Here is a 23,801-nt window from a genome sequence, read left to right on the forward strand (position 1 = left end):
ATAGCATTAGCAAGTATGGATTGCTATTTGTTTCCCATCTTTCATACTTTCTCAACTCTATTAATCCTGCATAATTTAGCTCTAAACTTCAAATATTTCTTGCTTATGTCTGATTTTAATAAATCAGTGTTGGATGTTATTGTGACTTTCACTTGTAGATTTTGTTCCCATATTTGTAGAATTCCTTTTTATTCAGTTTACCTTCAACCTGGTGCTATTGGATTAATCTGATGAAAGTTTTTAATCTTTTTTAAACTGTTTTTATCCCTTAAACCAAGTACTTAAGATAATATTTTAAAGAGTGCTTTCATAAAATTTATGGTTTATTCTGTAATCATTCTTAAAAACAAATCAGTAAATCATTCGTCAATAATGTATGAAGACAAACTTTTTTTTTCTAGGCAGATCAGAATAGAATTATTGCTCTACCTTCTGGTATAGGAAAATGTGAGAGCCTTCAGGAAATGATATTTACAGAAAATTTACTCTCTGATCTTCCACCTTCAATAGGAAATCTCATTAATGTGACAAACCTTAACTTTGACAGAAACAGACTCACCAAGCTTCCTCCACAGATAGGTAATCTAATTCACTTAGGTGTCCTATCTCTCCGAGATAACCTCCTTAATCACCTTCCCGTTGAGATGGGAATGTTAAAAGAACTACGTGTTTTAGATGTCTGTGGAAACAAGTAAGTTTGCTTTGAAATTTGATGAGAAAGATCCAATTAGATAACAAAACTATCAGAAAGTTTTAAGTTATTCCTACATATAAGACATGCATAATTTTAAGCAACAATTTTATATTTTGTATTAAAACTTATTGAATCTGTTGTATCTGATTTGATCCAGTGTTAAAGAAACTTTATAAACATTTATTTATTGTATCTATTGTGTATGTAAAAAACAAATAAAACTAGTCATAATCAGTGTGATATCTATAATTTGGATAATTAGGTAGATTTCTTCACAAGGCAGCAGAATAAAATTACTTTCTAAAAATAAACTTTTTGATTAAGCAGACATCAGTCTTCATAGTTTGTTATCAAGAGAAACTTTGTAAGACTCTTAGAGAAGTAACATCTTGTACTAATAATTGTTTTAGTAATATTTGTACTTCATTTACTGAAAAAATACTTAACTGAGAGTAAATATTGAGATTTCTGATATGGTACATAACTTCAGTCACAAGATTAGCTATTTTCATTCAGTGCTGTCATTTTTATACAAACCTTTTCTTTACACACACCAAAGCCTTGTGTGCTTCTTTTGCTAGAATTAGTACATTTCAGTGTGTCTCTCATGCACACTATTAAGCATCATTTATTAATCAGTAGTAGCTCTGCACTCCTCTACCAAACCTTCACTTCATGTTTAGCATCTTTCGAGCCCAGACATTTTCCTTTGTGTTTCATGTCTTCCCATGTGACACATTTTCTATTTTCTTTTGGAGTGTTTTTGTTTGTTTTTTTGGTTCATTACCTCTTTTGTCCCAGTTTATTGATATTGCTTTCTGCACCATCCATTTTATGCAGTTTAGTGAGTTACAAATTCTGAAGTCATTGTTAACACTTCAGGAGTTACACCAGTGACAAATCTGCTGTCTCAGACATCAAATGTTGACTACCAAACAGTGAATCTTTCTTATTTTGTGTGTCAGGAGATTGAATGATACTTCAGTCATCCTTTGTCCCCTGAAACTGCTCAAGCTCTTTTAATGCTGTTAAGCAAAATGACAATTTTGATAATCTTTATCCTACACCTAACTATGCTATTTCTTCCCAGTTCCAACTTGAAGGTACCGGAAGGCCTTTCTTGGCTTTCATGATTTTGTTTTTTAGGTTTGTGATGTTTTGTTTCTCTCATTTTTTATTCCCCTTGTGCTTCTTTGTTGCATGAGCATTCTTCTCTGCCCTTTTTGGTTTTTCTTCCTCTCCTGATATTCACCATGCTAATAACTTTCTCTCCAAGTTAGGTAACAGGATCAGTATGCTACATTCCCCAAGAGCCTGTAATCAGTACAGCCTATCTTACTACTGCTAAATTTCCGTTTTTGGATCCCTCATCTGTTAGGTTCCTTGTTGTTTCTTGGGGGAATGGGGTCTCCCCAAATCTAATGTTAAACCTCACACATTCCAAATATTGCCTTCATGTTACCCTTACTACCCTCCTCTGGTTTCTGTTTTCTATACATTTTCTCTTGGAGGATCTTCCCAGAAATCCCAAGGGATTTTCTGCCAATACCTTTCACCTTCTCTCTTCCATGTTGACCCGTATTTCTTGCTCAGCTCAGTTGTTACATATGTGGTTTCTTTGGTGTTAGTACCTTATCTGTAAGGACTCTATTCTGTTAATTTGCTCTTCACTTATTTCAGGGTCTTATATCTTGCTCTATTTTTTCAAAATTATCTCTTGATGATATCTCGCAATATGTAAAATCTGTTTCACAATATTCCACCATTTCAACTTTTGTGGCCCGTTTGTCTCAGTCTGAACCTTCCATACCTCCTATTCCTATTTCTCTTCCTTCAACTTTCCATCCTTTGCCCATGCCTTCTAATCCAGGTACTTTTTCTTGCCAGGGTCATCTCTGACATTTGCCTCTCATCTCCAGTACTGGTGAGTACCAAGTAAGTTTAGCACCTGTGGGAGCTGGATTGTTGGGTTCAGTGGGTAACAAAGGTTCTTCTAGAGGGCTTACTTTTCTTTTTCCTCACCTCATTTCCTTTCCACTTCCTCCTCTGAATCCCATGACTTATCAGTGTGTATCATTTTCTTTTGCAGTGGGCTATTGAACCAGTTCAACAGCTCTTAGATGGGCTTTACTCCCATCTTTTTTGCAATCCCCAAGAAAACTAAGTATTGGCAACCCATCATAGATTTATCATGCCTCAACTTTCCCAAGTTCATTATTGAGTCTTTTAGATGGGCATTTTCCCCAGGATTATGGAGGACAAAAATGAATGGATCCATACATTCCACTAGCTCTTTGCTCCTCACTTTATCTTTGGCTTGTTCATCTCAAGTTGGTTTACCAATTTTGGGCTCTCACCTTGTTTGCATGTGAATTTCATCATTACTCAGGCGATTGGCTACTTCTAGCTCATTCTAAGCAGGAGTCAACCAAATACACTTACCAGTTTCTTTCTGTGGTGATCCAAGTGAGCTGGTTGATAAAATTAGAAAAGTTTCTCTTTCTACCCCCCCAATATTTGGTGCAGTTGAGGGTTTTTGTCAACATTAACATCAATCAAACTTTCCTTATTCCTTTATACCTCAGTTGTATGGAACTTTAAGTTCACTGTACCCATTCATTCTTTTACTGCTTTTGAGGATGTGATCTTTCAAGACCATATTGTTTCCCTTGGTTGTATCCATATGAAATGTCTCTACAATGGATGCTTCATGAATAATGAAACCTCACACAGATCTTCTTTCTGCCACCATATTCCTTTTGCTTTCCCTGAGAGTTGATCTGCTGTGGTGGCTCAACAAAGCCCATTCATAGGTGGGTGTGCCATTACCCAGACATCCATCTATTTATGGATACTTCTCTTCAAGGATAGAGGGCTTGGGCTGGTCACCATTGGGTTGCAGATGGACTTGTCTTGCATATAAATGTTCACAAACTTCTATCAGTTTGTCAGGTATCATTTTTTTTCCTTCCTTTTACCTCTCACCATCTAGTGATGTCATGTGATGGGTACTTTCAATGTTGTAGCAGATCATCTTTCATGCCCAGACTGAATCTATCCCACAGAGTACTCATTAGATTTGATTGTTCTCAAAGACCTTTGCCTCCACTGGGGTTCCCCAGTTGGATGCATTTGCTACAGGTCTCAATACCAAGTTGCCCTTCTTTTGGCCCCTGACCTGTATTCATTGGCTCTGCTGTCAATGCCTTCAGTCAAGGTTGGTCTCACAAATACCTTTATGTGTACCTTTTTTATCTGTTTGCTTCATTGGTTGAATTATCTGCACCCCATTAGCCATTAAAGCAGTGGTTTCCAATGTTTATTCCTTTCACCACGAATATTTTCAAAATGAGACATTTTGAAAATATTACAATGTTTGTAAGTGATCCTGTGTGCTAACTACTTAACTTGAATTTCCTTTTACCACCAGTCCCTCTTCCTCTGTTTCCCTCCCTTCTGCATCAAACTCGATTCCCAGCTCATCATTGCAAACTCCCCATCCTGCATCTTCACATATGGCTTTTGTTAGATCCTTGGCAAGGTGATCCAGCTTCATGAGTTGAATCACATCCCTGTTAGCTACTTCACTCATTCATCTTCCATGAAAGATTAACAGTACAAGTGGAACATATTCTGCTGGTTGTCTACTGTCATCAGCCTTCCTATCTTTTCTTTTATCCTGATTGTTCCTTTTTGCCTAAGACCACAGCTACTCAAGAAGATTGTCCCTACTCTTCTTCTATTTCATTACCTTCCATCTCCTATATTTACCCTTGTCCAGATTCAGAGATTCTGCTGTTTCCTGTCAGGACTTTATGATGTTATCTTGTACACGCAACTATCCTCCAGGATGTACACAACCATCTTTTCATTCCATGACAGTCCTCCTTGTTTAGTGATATTTTCCCTTCTACCCTTGCAAATTGGGTCTGCCTTTTGGTTCATATGACCTTCTTAATGTATCTTCTTCATCCCATATCTTATTTCACGTGTCTTTTTATCAAATTCATCATCTCATTTCCCTTGCTTTCCATCTTGTTGTCCAGTGAAGGAAATTTTCCAAGTTGATGTATGGACCATCCCCCAGTATATTAGTCTCCCATTATTTTCATAATATTGCATTTTTGTCCACATTGGGGTTTCATCTTCCATCTATGGCTGTGCTTCAGACTTCAGTGTGATTGTAACATTAAGTTTTGTTCCTCCCATTTTTTTGTTCAGGGGCCTTTTTTATTCCCTCTTTTTTTGCATGGATCCTGCAAACATGGATGAGAAATGGTGAGAAATGCCTGATCAAGTATTCTTTAACAATAAAATCTCTACATTATGCCATATTAATTCTTCTACTCTTGTCCATGGCTCCACATGGTCACCATAGAGATGGAGTGTTCCACAAGATCACTGGAAAAGTTATCTACCTTCCAGCATTTGCTTCATACCCTACCACCCATTAACTGCATGGGTAAAGGAGAAGGGGACAGCTGACAATCCCTGCCATGCCTTCACCAAAGAACTTGGTATGGTCTGCTTTTCAAAATACAGTATCTTTATTACCCATTGCACTGTCTTTGATGATGATGATCTCCTGATTCTCCAACACATTTTCATCCCTTTGTTCAGGTGGAGTATGGGAACCCTTATGACCTTCCAAGTTCCAAGTCACTGGGGTGGTGGACCATGGAGACTTCCTTCTGAATAGTTTCCACTAAAAGTTAACTATAACTATTTATTCAAGAGTAGTATAGTGGTATTCTGTTGATGGAGATGTGGCATGTCTCCAATAGAGTTCATCCTTTTCATTATTGGTGAACATAGCTGCCTGATATTATATACACCATCCATCACTTTTCCAAATGATATGACCTCCTTTTACGATTTACATATTTAACAATATCCACAACCACTGAAGTTAATCTGTCACTCTAAAAGCTTACATGGTCTTAATACTATATACACTACCAAGAAATTGATCTACTGAATTGGTTGATAAAATCTCCTTTTACACATTCTTTAACACCTGAAGTTGATCCATTGCACATTCATTTAACCTCTTTTGATTGGGAACCATCATCTTACCTTCACTTGGATGTTGGTTCCCAGTGTTGAGGTGTTGGATTCAAGTAAACCAATCAACATAAGTCTTTGACAAGTTGAATTCATCCTCCCAATGTCAAATGTCCAGTCCCAGATTGCTTTTGGATAGGTATTGATCCATGTGTAGTACTCAAGAATTGGTGCAAATCTTAATCCCCAATTCTTGGGTTGGAGGTGAAGATGTAATCCTCATTCTACTCCCACATGGATGTCATTACCTTCTAGAGAGGATATTAGATGTTGTTGACTTACCAAGTACGTTCCGATGCACCATAGCCACTCTACACCTCGCAATGTTTGCCCTTATGTTTTACAAATTTTTGTTCATAGGCAAAGAGTATACCTGGCTCAGGAATGGTGAGGTTCCCTTCTTCTGGACTCTAGATCTCTTTTTCTCATTGTCAGGATTATGCTTCAATGCTTTTGGGTGTGTTTCTGTTGTTCCCTTGCACTAGTCTCTCCTTCTCAGTGTTGGATTCTTGCTAATCAGCAGCTATAATTCTCTTATACTGAAAATATATTTTTGAAAGATATTTGCCCCCACTCACACTCCTATCTTTCCTCCCCTCTTTTCTGGTTCTTGCATCTTCTACCAAATGGCAAAGTGAAAGTTTGATAGAGGAATATAGAGGGAATCACATGAGCATACTGTGCTGCTATTAGTCAATAGATGATGCATAATGATTTGCATGAGAAATATATTGGAATGTATTAATTTCAACAATCTGTGTGCAAGGCTTGTGGCATGCATAAGGAAATTCATTGCATATAAAGGGCAGTAACAAAAAAGAATAGCTGATTTGGTAAGAGAAGGTGACCACCTTTCAGTATAGGAAAAATTATAACTTTTTTTCCTATTCTTTACATGAAATTCTTTAACCATAAGTTTTGCTTGTAAAATTTAAAAACTATGAATAAAGTTATATAAAGGAATTAGTAACTAAATTATAGTGCCATGCTTTTAGAATTCTCTTCATTTTATTCTTCTGCAATAATAATAAAATGGTATTATTTATAACCATTCAAACAGCATTTAAAGCACATCCTCTCTCTAAATCCTACTCTTTCTCCTATGTTCTTATATTGCCAGAGAAATATTGGTGAAATGAATATGGCTATGTAAGCCATCTTCTTATCAGATAATAATCAGGGAACTTTTTCTTGCATTCACATGTTTGCTGATTAGGTTTTGTAGAAATTGGCATTGGAAACTAGTGTTGTTTCAAGACAGAGAAAAATGAAATGTTTTGTTTCTGAATAATTATATATATATATATATTTGTGCATGTGTTAAAGTTACTGTATGGAATGATTCTTCAGAAGAAATTTCACACCTTTAGTTTTTCAATATTTTATAAACTATTTTTGGTTGTAAGAAATGTTTTAAGACAACACAAAGTTTTAAATAGAACTGTATCTAAAAATACTTATTACTAAATTATATCTTTTGAAGAATTAACAGTTAACAGTTTTACAATAAATGATAGTAGAAATTAACTTTAATATGTAAAGTTTTTCTGTAGTTAGAGCTTTAGAGCTTCTTTCAAAAATTATTATTCATCTTTTCCTTCAGCAACCTTTTTTCTATTCTTGACCATGCATCTTCATATAAGTTATTATTTTTATTATTACATATAAATTTATGAATAAGATAATTTATTACTCCAGTAATATGAATATTTTATTTTCAAATTGTGAGAATTGGAATATTGATATCATCCACAAGACTTTGGTGTCTCTTTTTTTATTTTACTGAAGTGATACCATATTTTCTTTTGTACCTATTTCTGTTGACAGAATCACATCAGATATTTCATGATGAATTCAATGTTTGTGGTGATTGTAAACTGTATACAACATATTTAGTTATTTTTAAAGAAAATATGGTTTGATTAGTTTTGCTTGCTCTATTAATTAGACATGCAATAAATCACTGAAACCAATATCTTGCATGAGATAATGAGATGGATTATTTAACCCAATATGCAAGAAGGAATATTGAATATAGTTCTAAATTTATATGTTTATTATGTAAACAAAACATGGCAAAGTTTCAGTAAGATGTACAATTCTGTTTTACACAAAAACTTCAGATGAGTTATAAAAATCCTTGTCTCAAGGTATGTCTGAGAATTGATAATATTAACCTGACTCTCTTAGAAGTCAGAGTGCAAGGTGATCTTAAAGAAGAATAAAGGTACCTTTGTCCATCATATAGTTTGAATATTGTATTTCTGTATCCTTTAAAACCTCCAAAATGCATATCTACAGTTTTTTTCTTAGCTTCTCAGCATGTTGCATCTGTTATTTACTCTCTTCCATTATAAATTGTCACTAAACAAGCAATATAGGGTAATATCATTAGGTGATAACTCTGATGTGGAATACATAATATGTTGAATGACACTTTCTGAAATGTAATGACTTGTTCATCGTGACTTCCACCTATACACATATGTTTAACTTGGTTTCTTTACTGTATTTTAGAGCTTAACAAAACAACTATTTGCAGCCCTTTAAAACGTTTTTTTTGTTATTGTTTCTCTCTTTTAAAATGTTTATTAAACATGGTAAAAATTTAAAGAGTTTTATATATATATATATTCTTTGCACATCTTATTTCCTTTCAGACTTCAGTTTCTTCCTATTACTGTAGCTGGATTGAACCTCAAGGCTTTGTGGCTTTCTGAAAATCAGGTATATTGTACAAGAAAAACTCTATGTTATTTAGACACAAGAAAGTCTAAAATACAAATAAAGTACTGTTACAACATTTAAATAAGACTGAAAATAGATTATATTCATATTTAATGTGCTTATTTTTTTACTTAATAAGTCTACATGTCAGGGAAATATATTTGCTGAGTTGATGCCCAAACAAAATTTTCTGGTACTCACAATTTTTAAATTCTGAATAAAGATAAAAACTCCTTTTTTGATATCTGAAACCTGAATTGCCCACAAGCATCACTGAATTTATACTGCTTTTCAGGCTGTGAGGGAATAAAACTTGTGCACCAATCGAGAATCCCACATAAAATGCAGTAGTGGCAGCACATATTTTGCAGTACAAGATGTGATTCTTCAATTATATAAAGTAATTGCCACTACAGTTTCAAGAGGTCTGTGTTGGTAGGAATGACAGAATAAGGTTCATCAAAGATTACTTAGAACTCTAAGGTGGCTAAGTTTGGTACCCACTATTTTATGCAAGAGGAATACAGTCTGACTAACCCTCTAAATTCCAAATCTTTGTAGCCATACACTCTTGAAAGTTTATTTTGTTTTACAATAAAATATGTTGTTGTATTTTTAGGTGAATAGATTTAGTTCTTTATCAAAAATAAATATTGCTATGATACAAATTTTTCAAAAGAATGTATTTTTTTCTGAAACAAAAACATATTCTCTTCAGAATGAGCATAATAACAAGTTATTTTTTAATACACTACTATTGCTTTAGGATTCTGTCACTGTAAGTTTTCTTTAAAGTATAATAATATTCTTAGAGTGTATAATTGTGTGATATTTTCAAGAAAGTTTTCCTTTTGTATCTACTCTTTGGTATTTTCAAAATAAACTGATTTCTGTCACAAGTGTTAAGATGGTGGATCCACAAAAGAATTGGAGAATTAATCAGGTCATTTTCTATGAAGTGGTTCTGAGTCACCTGCATAACTTAAGTTTGCAAAAACAATAAACAGACTAGACACAATGAATCTGTTTGTTTGTTTTTTAATTTTGTGCAAAGCTACACGAGGGCTATCTGCACCAGCTATCCTTAATTTAGCAGTGTAAGACTAGAAGGAAGGCAGCTGGTCATCACCACCACCACCACCACTATTGGGCTACTCTTTTACCAACACATAGTGGGATTAGCCACCACATTATAACATCCCCACATCTGAAAGGGCAAGCATGGTTGGTGCGACTGGGATTCGAATCTGTGGCCCTCAGATTATGAGTTGAGTGCCTTAACCACCTAGCCATGCTGGGCCAACACAATGTATAGTCTTTATTTGTAATATTAAAATCCACAAACAACTTTTTATAATATGCAATTAAAATCTTGCACCCAGCTAGTACAGCAGTAAGTCTCCGGATTTACAATACTAAAATCAGGGGTTTGATTCCCCTTCGTGGGCTCAGCAGATAGATTGATGTTGCTTTGCTACAAAAAAACACAAATGCAATTAAAATCTTTATTTAAACTTATCAGTGGTTGTAAAAGTTAATATAAATGCTTCAACACGATTTCATGTGATCTTCACAAGTATTTAAAACAGTTACTGTGTGCTGTATTAGTACAAAAACTAGTGACATATGATTACTAGTTTATAATTCAAAAAAGAAGATCACATCATCTACATACTTTCTGATTTTCTGTTTATTTTTTTATCCATAGTCCAAGCCCCTGCTGAAGTTCCAAACTGATGAGCAAGATGGCATGAAAGTGTTGACTTGCTTTCTTTTGCCTCAGCAAGACTACCAGAATCAACTTCTAGGTAATATTGGTTTTAAAATTACAATTAAATGTATTGTTGTTAGAAATAATGTTAACACTATATAAAAGTATAAATCAATAAAAAACTTTAAAATTATCATAAAAAATTTAAGTTATTGAAGGTATAAATAATATTTAACATGTTAAATAAGCTATGAAGATTAGCACATCAATGATTATTTCTGTGCTGGAAGTCTGTGTAAACCATCTAATGTTCCAATTTAGCTAATGTCTCTTTGTTTGATTGAATGTTTTCATGTTTTATGTTTTGAAAACAATACATGGGAATCAGTTCATGCAAGGTTTTGGCTATACAGTTAGTGTAAATCATAATTTGCAGCAAAAAAAACTGCTGCATCTTTCAAGTTTTAACTTCTAAATATACTTTTTTAAAGGAAAAATGTAATAATAACACCAATTTTTTTCATTCTTTTAAGATGATAAAACCATTGTAAGTAAAATTTATTTCAGCTGTTTTCTATAATCTAAATATTTTAATATGAAAATAATTTTTAGTAGCCATTGGGTCAGGAATAATAATTTAATTCTGGAATATTTAAAAACAAATTGTAATTTTTCTCTTAATTTTGTTATTGTAAATTTTCCTTTTTTTTTCTACAGAATATCTTATTTTCCTTTATTTTTATTTATGCAGAATATTTTACTCTGTGGTGACTACAGTTGATGCTTGATTTTTTGTCTTTACTTTTACAAAAAAGAAATAGTTATGTAAAGGCTAAATAGATTTGTTTAATACATAATGAAAATGAGTTTATTTTGAATGTTTACTTCCTACATCACTTGAAAGTAATTAGTACTTTTTGTATTGCAAGGTACTACAAGATTATTTAAGAATTTCTATAGTTTTTTTTTTTTCCTCACAGAAGACTCCCAGCCTGGAAAACTGATGGTTTATTCTACATCTGGTTAGAAATGCATATATTCACTTTGTATTTCCATTATTTGTAACTTTTAATGATACTTGTATTTTTTTATGTCAGTTAAAAGCCAAGAAAATAATACTTTTACAATTAGTCTCAGTCTGTTTACAGATTTATGGGTTTATAAGAAAAGATGATGCATTCAAAAGTTATCAGTAAAACTTTAGTATCCAAAATGATCTTTTACTCTTAACAAAATAATATAAGTTTTGTACATATCGACTTTATATCTTCATTGACCTTATTGTCAGTAGATTTGGTATGGTCTAGTTGTTAGTATGCTTGGGCTTTCAATCCAAAGTTCATGGTTCATGCTCATTTAATACAGAATTGTACTGTGCACTTTATGTTTGTGGGTGTGCTATAAGAATGATGGTCAAATTCCACTGTTTTGTTGAGCAAGAGCCTAAGAGTTTGTAGAGAATGCTATTGACTAGTTGTCTTCCCTTTTTGCTTGTCAGTTCAGATAAGGGTGATTGTACATGAATAGCCCTTTGTGTAGCTTTATATGAAAATTCTAAAAGAAATAAGTAATTTAACTGGTAGTAATTCAGTAGTTTTTTTTAATCATATTTGTTCATTTGTGCTAAATGAATAGCTTTAATTATCCCATAACAATAGGCAAAAAAGTAAACTAATGCTAAAAACTAAAACACAAAATACTGTGTTTTTTTCAGGGATGTTATTGATGTTTAGGTGAGAGTAGTAGCTTTTATAACTAAAGAAATGGTACAGAATAACATAAGGAGTTAAAATGAATCTTTGACTTTACTGGACACAAGCTTGCAGTAATACAAATAATGTTTATTGATTCACACACAACAGACAAAGAAATACAAATCATTCATCATGTGCACAGAACAAAAAACAGTACTGCTGTCTTGCAGATTTATCTTGAAAGAATATGTGATCAAAATGTGAATAAACTGAGACAACCACTATATACTTGAACAAATAGGATCAACTTTCCTTGAATTAACTACATCACTTGAACATCCCAAAAGTAAAAATAAGAGTAGAAGTAGCCTTCACATATTTCTAAACCTGTATAGTATCAATGCTACTAGAAAATGCCTTGTACTAAACTGAAATAGTCCCCAAGTAACATCTGAGATAGGATAGTTAAAAAATACCTAAAAGGAATGACCCTGGTCAATGTATAAGGAGCATAAACGATAAGACTTATACATTTGAGAGTCATGTTCTGTTATTGTTAAACCAGTGGTTCCCAATCTTTTTTTACCACCTACCCCAAACTCATATAATTTATTTAAAAAAACAACTTAAGAATGTTTTTTTATAATAAGAAGGTAAATTAAACAGAAATAATTAAGAAGTTAGCAATACATAAACTTTGAGTGCTAGTTAATGGAACACATTGGTAGTTCAATGATATTTCTGATTTTGATGTGTTAGGCTTATCTTCTTTCTAATACTTTTTGAAAGGCACTTAAATTCTTCCAGGAAAGTTTCCTTTTATCGGGAGTATGTATATCACAGGTTGGAAACCACTGTGTTAAACTATGGGAATGCCAAATGTCTGTGTATGTGTATTTTTTGTTGTGTTTTTTTTTAATTTAAGCAAACTAAAAGTATTCACCTATCTAAAAATGAAGGAAAATAGTTAGTCCCATAGTTAGAAAGCCAGAAATTTCAGGAAATTGACTACTTTTTATATGTTATTAGTCTCATTATAGTGCATTATTTATTCAAATAAAAATTATTCAGTGCATTAGTATTATTACAATAAAAAAGTAGGATTAGCTGTTGTCAATAATTGATAACAAAGGAAAATATTTATTGTTTTTCATGTGTATTCTTTACTTATTATTATGAAAATAACCAAATTGTAAAAATAGGGATATTTTAGGTTAGTTAAGATTAGATTAGGTAAAATAAATAATAATAATAATATGATAAAAAGGTTTCACAAGGCACACACGATGAGCTCGTAGTAGCTTGTGGGTAATGAAATTTGATAACATAACATGAGCTGCACATTCTCTGAGTGATTTACAGTGGTTCAGAAAATTGTTAGACATAGTTAAAAGGGAAATAAAACAATAAAATTTAATCATTAATAGATGAATACTGTTAAAAGCTTGCTACTACTATGGATAAACAAGTGTAGTTTCACATTAAAATTTGAAGTTATTCTAGAAAGAAAAAGGAAAGGGTAATTTAGATTGATTTTGATTTTTTTTCTTTATGGATACAAGGTCAGTCAAATTTCCCAACCATGTATAGAGATAGCAAAGAGAAAATAACAGATAAAATATGAAGTTTCACAGAATAAAAACGTTTGAAATGTATTTAGAAGGCTTTAGAGATTACACAAAGAAAATTTGAGATTTTTGATATGAGAAAAGGTATTTTGAATCTTAACATGAAAATTACTTTGTACATTGACTATTCAAAACAAATACACCCCCTCTCCAGTGACATAGTGGTATATCTGAACCTTACAATGGTACAAATCTGGTTTCAATACCTGTGGTGAGTAGAGCACAAATAACCCATTGTGTGGCTTTGTGGTTAACCTTGAATGATATCAAAACAAATACTCAATATGTTCACAGAGAAATCTGTAGTTTAATACAAATACTTCAGTAAAAAATATGATTTTTTGTATATGAAAGTCTCATATTAGTAACTGAAAGACTTCCAAATTTTTTGAAGGTATACATACACACAATATTCAAAATTAGAAGAGTTAAGTCTTTGAAGACTTTAAACAAGTAGGAAGAGGTCATGTGGCCAGTCAGATTAACCGAACTTTTATGTATTAGTAGAAAATAGATTTTGTCACCAAACTATTTGATTAACTGATCAAATACCAGTTATTGATTCATAATTTTTATTGTTTATTTATATGTTGGTTTTGTTCAACCAACAGAAAACCTTTTCCAAGAAACTTTGGACCAAGATGAATTATATCAAAATGTTGGTGAGAAAGTATCAGCAGTTAGATTTTGTGAGGAAAGTGATGAAGAGAAAGAAGAAAAGAGGTTGGTTACAAAAGACGTCTCTTGCAGGAACCTTTTCCCATACTCACTTATTTCTGTTTCTTTTTCTTTTCCTTTATTAGACAAAAAATGTATCTTTAAGACTGAACACTACCTGGCTCTATTATATTTTGGCATTTAAAAGAAATATATTTTTATTAATAAGACTAAAGAAAAATTGATCAACTTTTTGATATTTCTGTCTTTTTTTGCTTCTTACTAATATTGTTTTGTATTTTTTCTTGGGTTTTTATTTTGATATTTTACACAGTATTTTATATATAAATGTTTCATCATAGAAACTATCATGGGTTTTGATTGATTACCATGTTGAATATTAATCTGACTTTATAAATTGTGATTATCCATATTTACTGTAACTTGTTTTTAGAAACTAATAATTGCTACTGAGTGCTTAGCTGTGGCATTTTATCAAAACTGAGGCAAAAATCTCTAATAATATTTAGTTTAAAACACATATCACAATGTGCTTATTATATTATAGATGAAGTTAAAAGAATAAGGATAAGTATTTAATAAACCTTAACCTATATATATAATAGCCAAATCTTCTCTCTGTCTTATGCTCTTTACCTCTTAAATAGCTAATCTTACAAAAAACAAAAGACTGTATTTCAAAATGCTGATTTTCAAGGGTATATTGCAGAAATATTATTCATTCTTTGCAGTTTCTAAACTTTTTTATTAATATTAATATTGATCTGTCAGTCTTTTTATGTTTTGAACAGTAAGTATGAGAAAAAGTTTAAAATATTTCTTTTTGTGAAGAATTTTCATAAAAAAATGGGCATTCTTCCTTCAATTGATTGAAAGAAGTATTTTGAAGATATAAATGAAAAGTATAAATAGAGTAATGTATTTGAGTATAGAACAGAAGAATAAAGAAGCCATTACTGAAAAAGAATTATTTAAACTCTTGTATGAGGTTTGTGACAAGGATGTAAGTGATACTGCAGATTTATGGAAGCCAGTTTTATGGTCAGGCAAGACAAAAATTAAGTTTTTGGTCAAATTCAAAGTGTTACATTTGGTGTAAGCCCAGCATAGCACATCACCCAGTCAACAACATCCCAAAAGTTAAGCTTGTTAGGATTGAGGAGAAAATGGATAAAACAAAATACAGACAAATCCTAGAGGAAAACCTGCTTGATTCAACCAAGAATTTAAAACTGGGTTGAAAATTCACATTTCAGTATGACAATGACTCAAAACACAAGGCCAAAGCCACACTGAAGTGGTTTTGAAAGAAGAAAGTGAATATCCTGGAGTGATCCAAAATTTTGAGTTGAATCCAATAAAAAAATTATGGCAAGACTTGAAAATTGCAGTCCATCAATGATTCCCAATGAACTTTTAAGAATTGGAGCAAATTTGCCAGGATGTGGTCAAATAACACACTCTTCTATTTTGCAAAGTTGGTATAGACTTATCCAAAAAGACCCACAGCAGTAATTTCTTCCGAAGATGCTTCCACAAAATATTGATTTAAAGGGTGAATGAATTAACAAATTTTACTTTGTAAATTTTCTTTGCAGGTTTTATTGATATTGTTATTCACACATAACAGTATTAAGTTTGATTAACCCTTTTGCAGTGGGCTTGGTATAATATGCATGAATTCATATACACATTTTCCACACATTAAGTATTTATACTATATCTTTTGATGCAGTATGTTTGTCTTCACAAAATTTGATAGTCTTTTAGTAATTACAAATTACAAGTTTTTACTACATAAAAATTCAGATTTTTTTAATAAAGTGCTTTTACTAAAGATTTGTTTGAAAAAATTGAATTATTTGATTACTAGGCAAAGTGAGAAGTGATTTCATATGATGATTTAAAAAACCTATTCTTCATACTGAAAACCTCAAATGTTATTTGTGTAATCTCTAAAACCTAAATATGTTTCAAATGTTTGTTTTCAGTAAAACTTTATATCTTACATATTATTTTTTCTATCCTAATTACATGAGGTCTATCATGTAACTTATAGTTTTGTTTATGCTAGAATGACTACAGAGTATAACACAAAAATACAAATATCTAAACAGCTTAAGTCTCATAATATTATATATTTATTATACTTATTGTATATGACTTTCCACTCATGCCTGGCTAATATTACATAACTTGCATTGATGTGGTGCACATACACTCGTGTTACTGTATTCAATCACATAAGACTGACCTTTAGTCTTTACAAAGTGGCTCTGTTTTGTCCATGTTTTAGTGGACTAATATTTTATAACATATAGTTACATTTCAAGTATTATACATTATATATATGACATTATTGGTAGGGGGTGAATACTTTTGCAAGGTACCGTATGCTTTTTTTCATGGTTTTATTCTACAATGTAAAATAAAAGGAATTGAATACCTCTCATGTAACACTTCTTATGAGAGTTACATCTGTGAAAACATATTCACTTTAGTAGCAGAAGTAAAATTACAAGGAACAGTGATATCCAGAAGAAAACAAACCCTAGTAGTTACTTACGGAAGCTGAGTGTTCTAATGTGCTGAATGCAACCCATTGCATCAAAAACCAAAACATTTTCCTTTCAAGAGTGCATTGTATTCAGTGTCTTGCTTAAAAACAAATGGGATGAAATTTTGTTATTGAAGTAACACATGGGATGACAAAGGACATTTGTAAATGCTCTGCCCACTAGATAATTGTATTGTGTATGTGGCATGATCCATTGCATTGGGATGACTACACATATTTATTCATCACTGTTTTTAGGAAATTTAACGTTGAAGTATTTTAATGAGTATCAGCTAGTCACTTAATAAAATAAAAGTACAAATACACACTTTATAAGAATTATACATATAAGATTTATCACAAAAACAAACTTATTTAATTTAAAGGATTTGTTCAAGACAAAAGTATTAGCACACCTGCTTTAGTTTTTCTGTGGTCTCTTTTTAGTTTTATAACATTTTTTAGACACAATCATTCTCAACCAGTGCATTACATCCTACTGGAGAAATCTGAACTCATTCTATCTTCATTTTTCCTTTTGTTCTGACAGATTAGACATAAGTTGCTTGGCAAAAACGTTTTTTTTTTAAATCAGTGAAAAGCATTTTTATTGCAATGCCAACTGGTGATTGCAAAGGCAATTTCAAAAGCTTTATCTTTGACTTCTTCAGTTATTTGAGTTAAATTATAAACCTTCTTCCAATTGATCTGTGACCAGATGATGTCATTGCACATGAATATATCAAGTTTTTGAGCTGTTACAATACCCCCTATATATTATGATTGACCACCTCCATATTTAAATTGAGACACAAGGTATTCTTCAATGAAGGTTTTTCTTTTTCTTCCCTGAAGATACTGTGGTCCATTTTTATGGAAAAGCTATGTTTGAGTCTCATCAAAGATATAAACTTTTGTTTGTATTACTTGTGCAACTTTAGATGGTTTGTTTTATGAATTTTTTCCTTTAAAAGTGGCTTGCAGTGAAGTCCACTAGTATACAGTTCTCCTGTGTTTAGATGTTTATGTACAGTTCTTACATACACTGTTATGACTAATTCATCTTAATCTTTCTTTTAAGTGCTCGTTTGTTAATCATGGGTTTTTAATCTGTTTGAGTGATTCTCCCATATGCTGTACCTGTAATTTTATTTGGGTAGTTATGAATTCAAGCATTTTAGTTGAAATTTCTGCCACAAGTATTTTTTTCAAGTATGAATTCAAAACCTTTATCTTGACCATCATCTTCTTTATTGCCACAAATTTCTCATTCAGTAGATATTGGCAATAATTACTTCTTAATAATGCAGTCTAATTATCATAGAGTTGCTTTAATTCATTGCATTCTAAAATTAGTTCTGTTGAGGTTTTGCAGAAATGAAAGGTTCCAATAATTTTATCATGAAGAAATATATGAAATCACTTAAGTTATTTTGTTTTGTTATAAAGATTATTTGTTGAGATACCAGAAACTGTGTATTTTAATCTTTGTTACAATTATTTGTCACTATTTGTTTGCAAGTCAAAGATATTTTTGGATTAATTTATGTTAAGTGTAAGATGCCAATACCTAAATACAAACAATTGTTTATGAAATCGACAAACAAATTGAGAAGGCTTTTTTATCTACTACAGCTTGACAGTCATCTTAAACAGATATTTCCTGAAGTTCCCATTGTTTTCTTTAAAAAAAAAACAGAATTCTAAAAGATATCCTTGTTCACACAAAAATAAATTACACCTCATCCAAAAGTGGTTATCGTCCATGCAGTAAAGCCTGTTATCAAACCTTCAAATTAATAAAAACCACTGATTCATTTTCTGACAAGTACAATCAATGAAATTTTAAAATATCTAAAGAAATCACTTGTGAAATAAAAACAAAACACCATTTATTTTATACAGTGAAAAAAGTGCAATCATCAATATATAGGACATACACAAACAGCTCTAAGAGAAGGTTTTAACAATCATAAATATTCTATTAACACCAAAAAAGATCTCCGTATTGCTCAACATTTCAACGAACATGATCATTTCATTAATGATGTTACTCTCCCTGCTATTGAAATAGGATTCAAAACTAAAGCAGATAGAGAAATAAAAGAAGCATATTGGATTGCCAAGCTTAGCGCTGTTCAACCTTTGAAATTAATCTAGATTCAGGAATCAATGATCTCCATCCATTAGTTTCATCTTTGTCAGAAAAATAACTTTATTTTTCACTTACTTTTTCATGAAATATCAAGGTCAATTCTTTTCCTGTTTTTAAATGGATTTATATAATATATCTTTCTCAATCACTATCCAGGTGTTGTCTTTACTTTTTTTTACTTAAACACTCAAGCACAGTTCTTAAAAACACACACATATTTTATCCATTCCAATGTTAAAATACCATCAACACCTTTTCATATACCTTATTGCCATCAGCTACATAGCACCTGAAATGAGATGCTTACAACACTATACAGAAAAATAAACAATTCACGGAAAGTCTGATGACCTCTATAATGTTACTAAACTAAATCATTATGTATCACTTGTTCAATTATACTTGGAGTTCCCAGATTGCCTCTGAAGAAGAAATGTCTACCTTTCAAAAACACTCAAGTTATAAGGGTTTTTATTTCAGTTTTATCAAGACTTCTTGGACCTACATGTTTTTGGCACATCATGAATACACATAATTGTTTAATTGCACTGTATAAAAATGACTTGGTATAAAACATTACCATATAAGATACAAAGTAAAAGTACAATTTTGTATGTGAAACCTTTGTTTTACATAGCGCATAAAATTATGCATTAATTCCTCCACATAGGTTTGTTGACATTTGATAGTGTACTTTTGTTACAAATATCCTGCATTACTCTCTAGTATGCATCCACATTATTTCATTATCTTTTGTTGGTATTGATGCTATTCATAAGCCCCTTCAATCTCAAGAATGCTCATACTAGGACTTTGTTGAAACCAACCCTCTGTGTTGTCAATTTTTTGTTGCCCTTTTTAGCATCAGAATGTCATTTTACCATATTTACTGTATACTTGGAGTCATTATCTTTCAGAAAGATGAATCCTCACCCAATGATTTGTGTTAGGGAATGGCATGGTGGATCAGAATCTGCATGTACTTGTCAGCAGTTTTTTGTGTAGATCACCAACATTGTTGGCTGAGATCTAGCTCTAACTTTGTACTGATCTGGAGATGTGCATTGAACATGATACTGTTCTCCTCTATGTCACAAAAAAACAACAAAAAAAGCTGTTGTTTGATTAAAACAGTTAGAATTTGGGTTCACTTGTAAAGAGGACACATTTCTAGGTTTGTTTCTTCAACTGTATGTAGTCCAATACCTATTTCATCCATTTGGTTTGGTTACTTCTTTTTAGTATATGTTCAACAAAATACTTTGTGCTAATCTGTATATTTATTGTATTGGAATAACATTCATACCTTTATTTACAGCAATGTCATTATCAAGATCTGTATTAGAATACTGTTTGTCTTGTGAAGAATATATCCTGAAATACTTAACATCACCTTTGGAAGGTTTTGACTTTTTACCTCAAAACGTTTTTTATTAAAAGTGCCAGTTTCACATACTCTCTTTGGAAATCTCTATGCAGCTTATCATGCAATATTTAAATTTTTGGGTCCAGAAGCACACTACTGTTATTGGGCATAGTATGGCTGTTGTATTTTCAGAGGCTTTATACTGGCATAGTACTTTCTGATAGGTTGAACAATAACAATTACAGTGTAAGCTGTCAACATGTGACTGCAATCTAAGGCAGTTTATTTTCTCATAACATAAGGGAGACAATTCTGTAGTACTTATGTTTTATACTCTTTTTTTTCTTTTTTTTCTTTACCATTTCCATAAAGGTTTTCAATTCTATATATCTATATATGTTTTTCACAGTAACGTTTCTGCTAGTCTATCTGACATTTTAATACTGTTCAAAATATAAGCTTAGGGCTGGAGGGATGTGTCACACCCCTTTCTGATGAAGGATATATAATGAAATTACTAAACAATGTAGAGTCGAGGAAATATAATTTCAAATATGAAACCTTCAACCCAAAAAGACATAAACTGAAAAATCACAAACTTCCAGACATGCTTCAAACCAAACACCAGTTTTCATGAGGAATGTGTGTTTGTGAAGAAACTGGAATTACAATAATCTTATTCAAGACACATTATTACTTCTCTCATAGAAGCTTCAATGGACTTTTGTGTCTTTGGTTTGTTAAACATGGTCTTGGAAGCAGATGTGCATGCACAGTGGAAAGTTTATGTAGATTTTGTTAAGACATATTTCTAAGATTAATCTTTCCTTCCATTGCATAAGCTTATTATAATATAAATTGTGGTGGTGTGATATTAATTTTAGAATGATACATTGAAGTAAAAATTCTTAATAAATGAACAAGTTATTTTAGATAATTGTTGAGCCTATAATAAGTTGTAATTTTGTTCAGTAGCTGGACTTGTTTACTAGAAGAAGATCACAATGTGGAATGTATTTGCTTGAACAATTCATGACAGTCTAAATTAAAGGAAACTTGGAAGATACATAGCTATATAAAATATATATAATGTGGATAGTAACCAAATACATTTTTCTTATGCTTGAAGGAATTGTTTTAGTACTTGTATTAGTGTCCCCTAGTGGACCTTCCAAATGGTAAATTTATGGACTTGCAACTCTTAAAATTCAGGGTTAAATTCCCTATGGTGAACAAAGTAAACTGTGCTACTTTGGGCTAAACGTTCAACAATAAAAACTTGCATTGGTACTAAGTAACAATTTTGATGAAGGAAACTAAGAAACATTGGCACTTTAATATTAAATGTCAGATTTTAGTATGTTAAAGAAAAAATTTGAAACAAGGTGTTTTTCTGTTTTTACTGATTCATCTTTATATTATAGGGCCAATTTATAAGGCATGACACTCCTCATCCTCGAGAAATGAAGGCTAGACATCATAAACTTTTTTCCAGCATGTATAAAACTAAGAACATTGATGGTCATGTTGTATCCCATGACGAAGTAAGATTTTTTTTTTATGTTAACAATTACTAAATGCATTTAGGTTGCAAACCTTGTCAAATTTATGGAAAGTTTAAGCTGGGCTTAACTAATGTAGTGCTTTCTGTTTGCTGTTTTCTTGCTTTTAAAGTTTTTCCTTAAGAATTTCAAGCTTTGATATTTTAATTTGTACTTGTATTGCTATATGTTTTGATAAACATATAAAAACTACTTTTTATTTTCAACACTTTAAATTTTAAAATGTATTCCTAAAGTGTAATAATGATATTGAAACAAGAAAGAGTTTGGTTTTTCTAGTGACCAGTTATTCTAATTCTGTAACAACTAGGTTTGTTGTTCAGTAGACATTTCTAGTTAACTTATCTTAAACTTATTATAACAAATAAAATCATATTGAATGTTTTAAAAACATTTTAAAAATAAACAAAAGAATCAATATTATGAATGGTATAAAAAATGGTGCAAAGATAAAATAATAATTTTAACTTAGTAGCCCCAGCTGTCTTGTACAAACTAAAATCATAAATCATTCCAAGTCGTTGTTTGCATTAGCTCTGCATTAAGGGCTTTTTTTTTTATCATGCAAATTTGGACTCAGTACATGTGGTAGCACAGAGCACCCATTGTTTAGCTTTGTACTTAAAAGCACACACTAAACGTTTTAAGCAATGGTAATTGTTTTCCTTGTGAGTTTATTCATAAATTTTATATAGGTTAATCTTACTTGGTTGCTAGGCAAATAATTGCAAGAAGGTAACATTAAATAAAGTTGAAATAATCAGCCAGTTTTGCTGATTTAACCAACCATGAACAAGTACAAGGAAAAGTACAATAAGAATTTCTTCTGCAGTCTTTGCTCTTTTTTAATTTTATTTTTTGCCTTTAACATTCTTTTTCTCTTCAGATATTCAGTAGAAAATGTACAATACTGTGCAGAAGTGTTAGGACAAGATAATATTTTCTTATTCTTTCCATTTTATGAGGCTACGTTTTCCATGCCATCAGAGAATATAAATTTCCACACCAACATAATGCTTTACTGATCCCTGTTGACAGCTGAATGAGGCAGTGTGAAAATAATTATCATTCTTTAGAATTTTCATATACTTGAACCAAGAGCATGTCATAAAGGTTCTGCTGAAATGAACACACTGGTCAAATTTAGGGTTTGAAATAATTGCCATGCTAACCCACCCAGTGTCTTAATTATACAGAAAGAAGCTGGCAAGGAGTTAGCATATGGTACCAGTATATGCTAGCAGAAATCAATCTAATAGCACTCCACAAATAAACCTTGATAAAAACAGCTTTTTAATTGCAGCAGATTTGAAATGCTCTCCAAACACTGTCAAGTATGCCCTAGATTGTGAAATTGAGACAGGTAAATTTGAAAATAGGACAGGAAGAGGCAGAACACCTAAACTAAATGATACTGATGTTAAGAATCTTCACTTGTGCAGCCTTTGAAACAAAAGAAGTACTGCCACTGAAGCATGAAATAAACGACTGTGTACTAAAAGACAGAAAAGTGTCCAGATCTACAATATTGAGAAGGCTCAACAAGAATAGACTATTTGTTCATGTAGCAGTGTAAAAAACCTTTACCTAGATCTTCATTTATTATTAGGAGACTGAAATTTACTAAAAAGTACAAAAACTGGACTGTTCATGATTGGAAAATGGTGTTACGGGCAGATGAATTGGAGTTTAAAATATTTAGTTAAAGCATAGGTTGTATGTACAGCAGAAGAAAGGTAAAAGACAATTACCTCAATGCATAGCACTTGAAATAATGCATTAGACAGGTAGTGTGATGGTTTAGAGTTAATCTTTTGCTAATTTGACTGAAGATACTTGCAAAGTATATGGTGTAATGGACCAGCTCCTGTATCATTAGATATTGATCCATCATGGTGTAGACAATGGTAGAGATTTGGCTACCAAGAAGATAATAAACCCAAACACCAATCCTATCTTTGCAGA

At 31.7% G+C, this 23,801-nt stretch overlaps 1 protein-coding gene across 1 annotated transcript in view; it reads left to right on the forward strand.

Annotated features, from left to right (window-relative positions):
* LOC143251643 (uncharacterized) overlaps positions 1-23,801 on the forward strand; it is a 206,009-nt gene that overhangs the window by 81,583 nt on the left and 100,625 nt on the right. The window contains exons 8-13 of the mRNA XM_076502905.1: positions 402-691; positions 8,419-8,485; positions 10,194-10,293; positions 11,177-11,218; positions 14,130-14,377; positions 21,699-21,818. Of these exons, the coding sequence (XP_076359020.1) occupies positions 402-691; positions 8,419-8,485; positions 10,194-10,293; positions 11,177-11,218; positions 14,130-14,377; positions 21,699-21,818 (867 nt within the window). The remainder of the gene's footprint in view (positions 1-401; positions 692-8,418; positions 8,486-10,193; positions 10,294-11,176; positions 11,219-14,129; positions 14,378-21,698; positions 21,819-23,801) is intronic.

The sequence above is a fragment of the Tachypleus tridentatus genome, chromosome 6 (assembly GCF_004210375.1).
Source record: "Tachypleus tridentatus isolate NWPU-2018 chromosome 6, ASM421037v1, whole genome shotgun sequence".
NCBI classification, from domain to species: domain Eukaryota; kingdom Metazoa; phylum Arthropoda; class Merostomata; order Xiphosura; family Limulidae; genus Tachypleus; species Tachypleus tridentatus.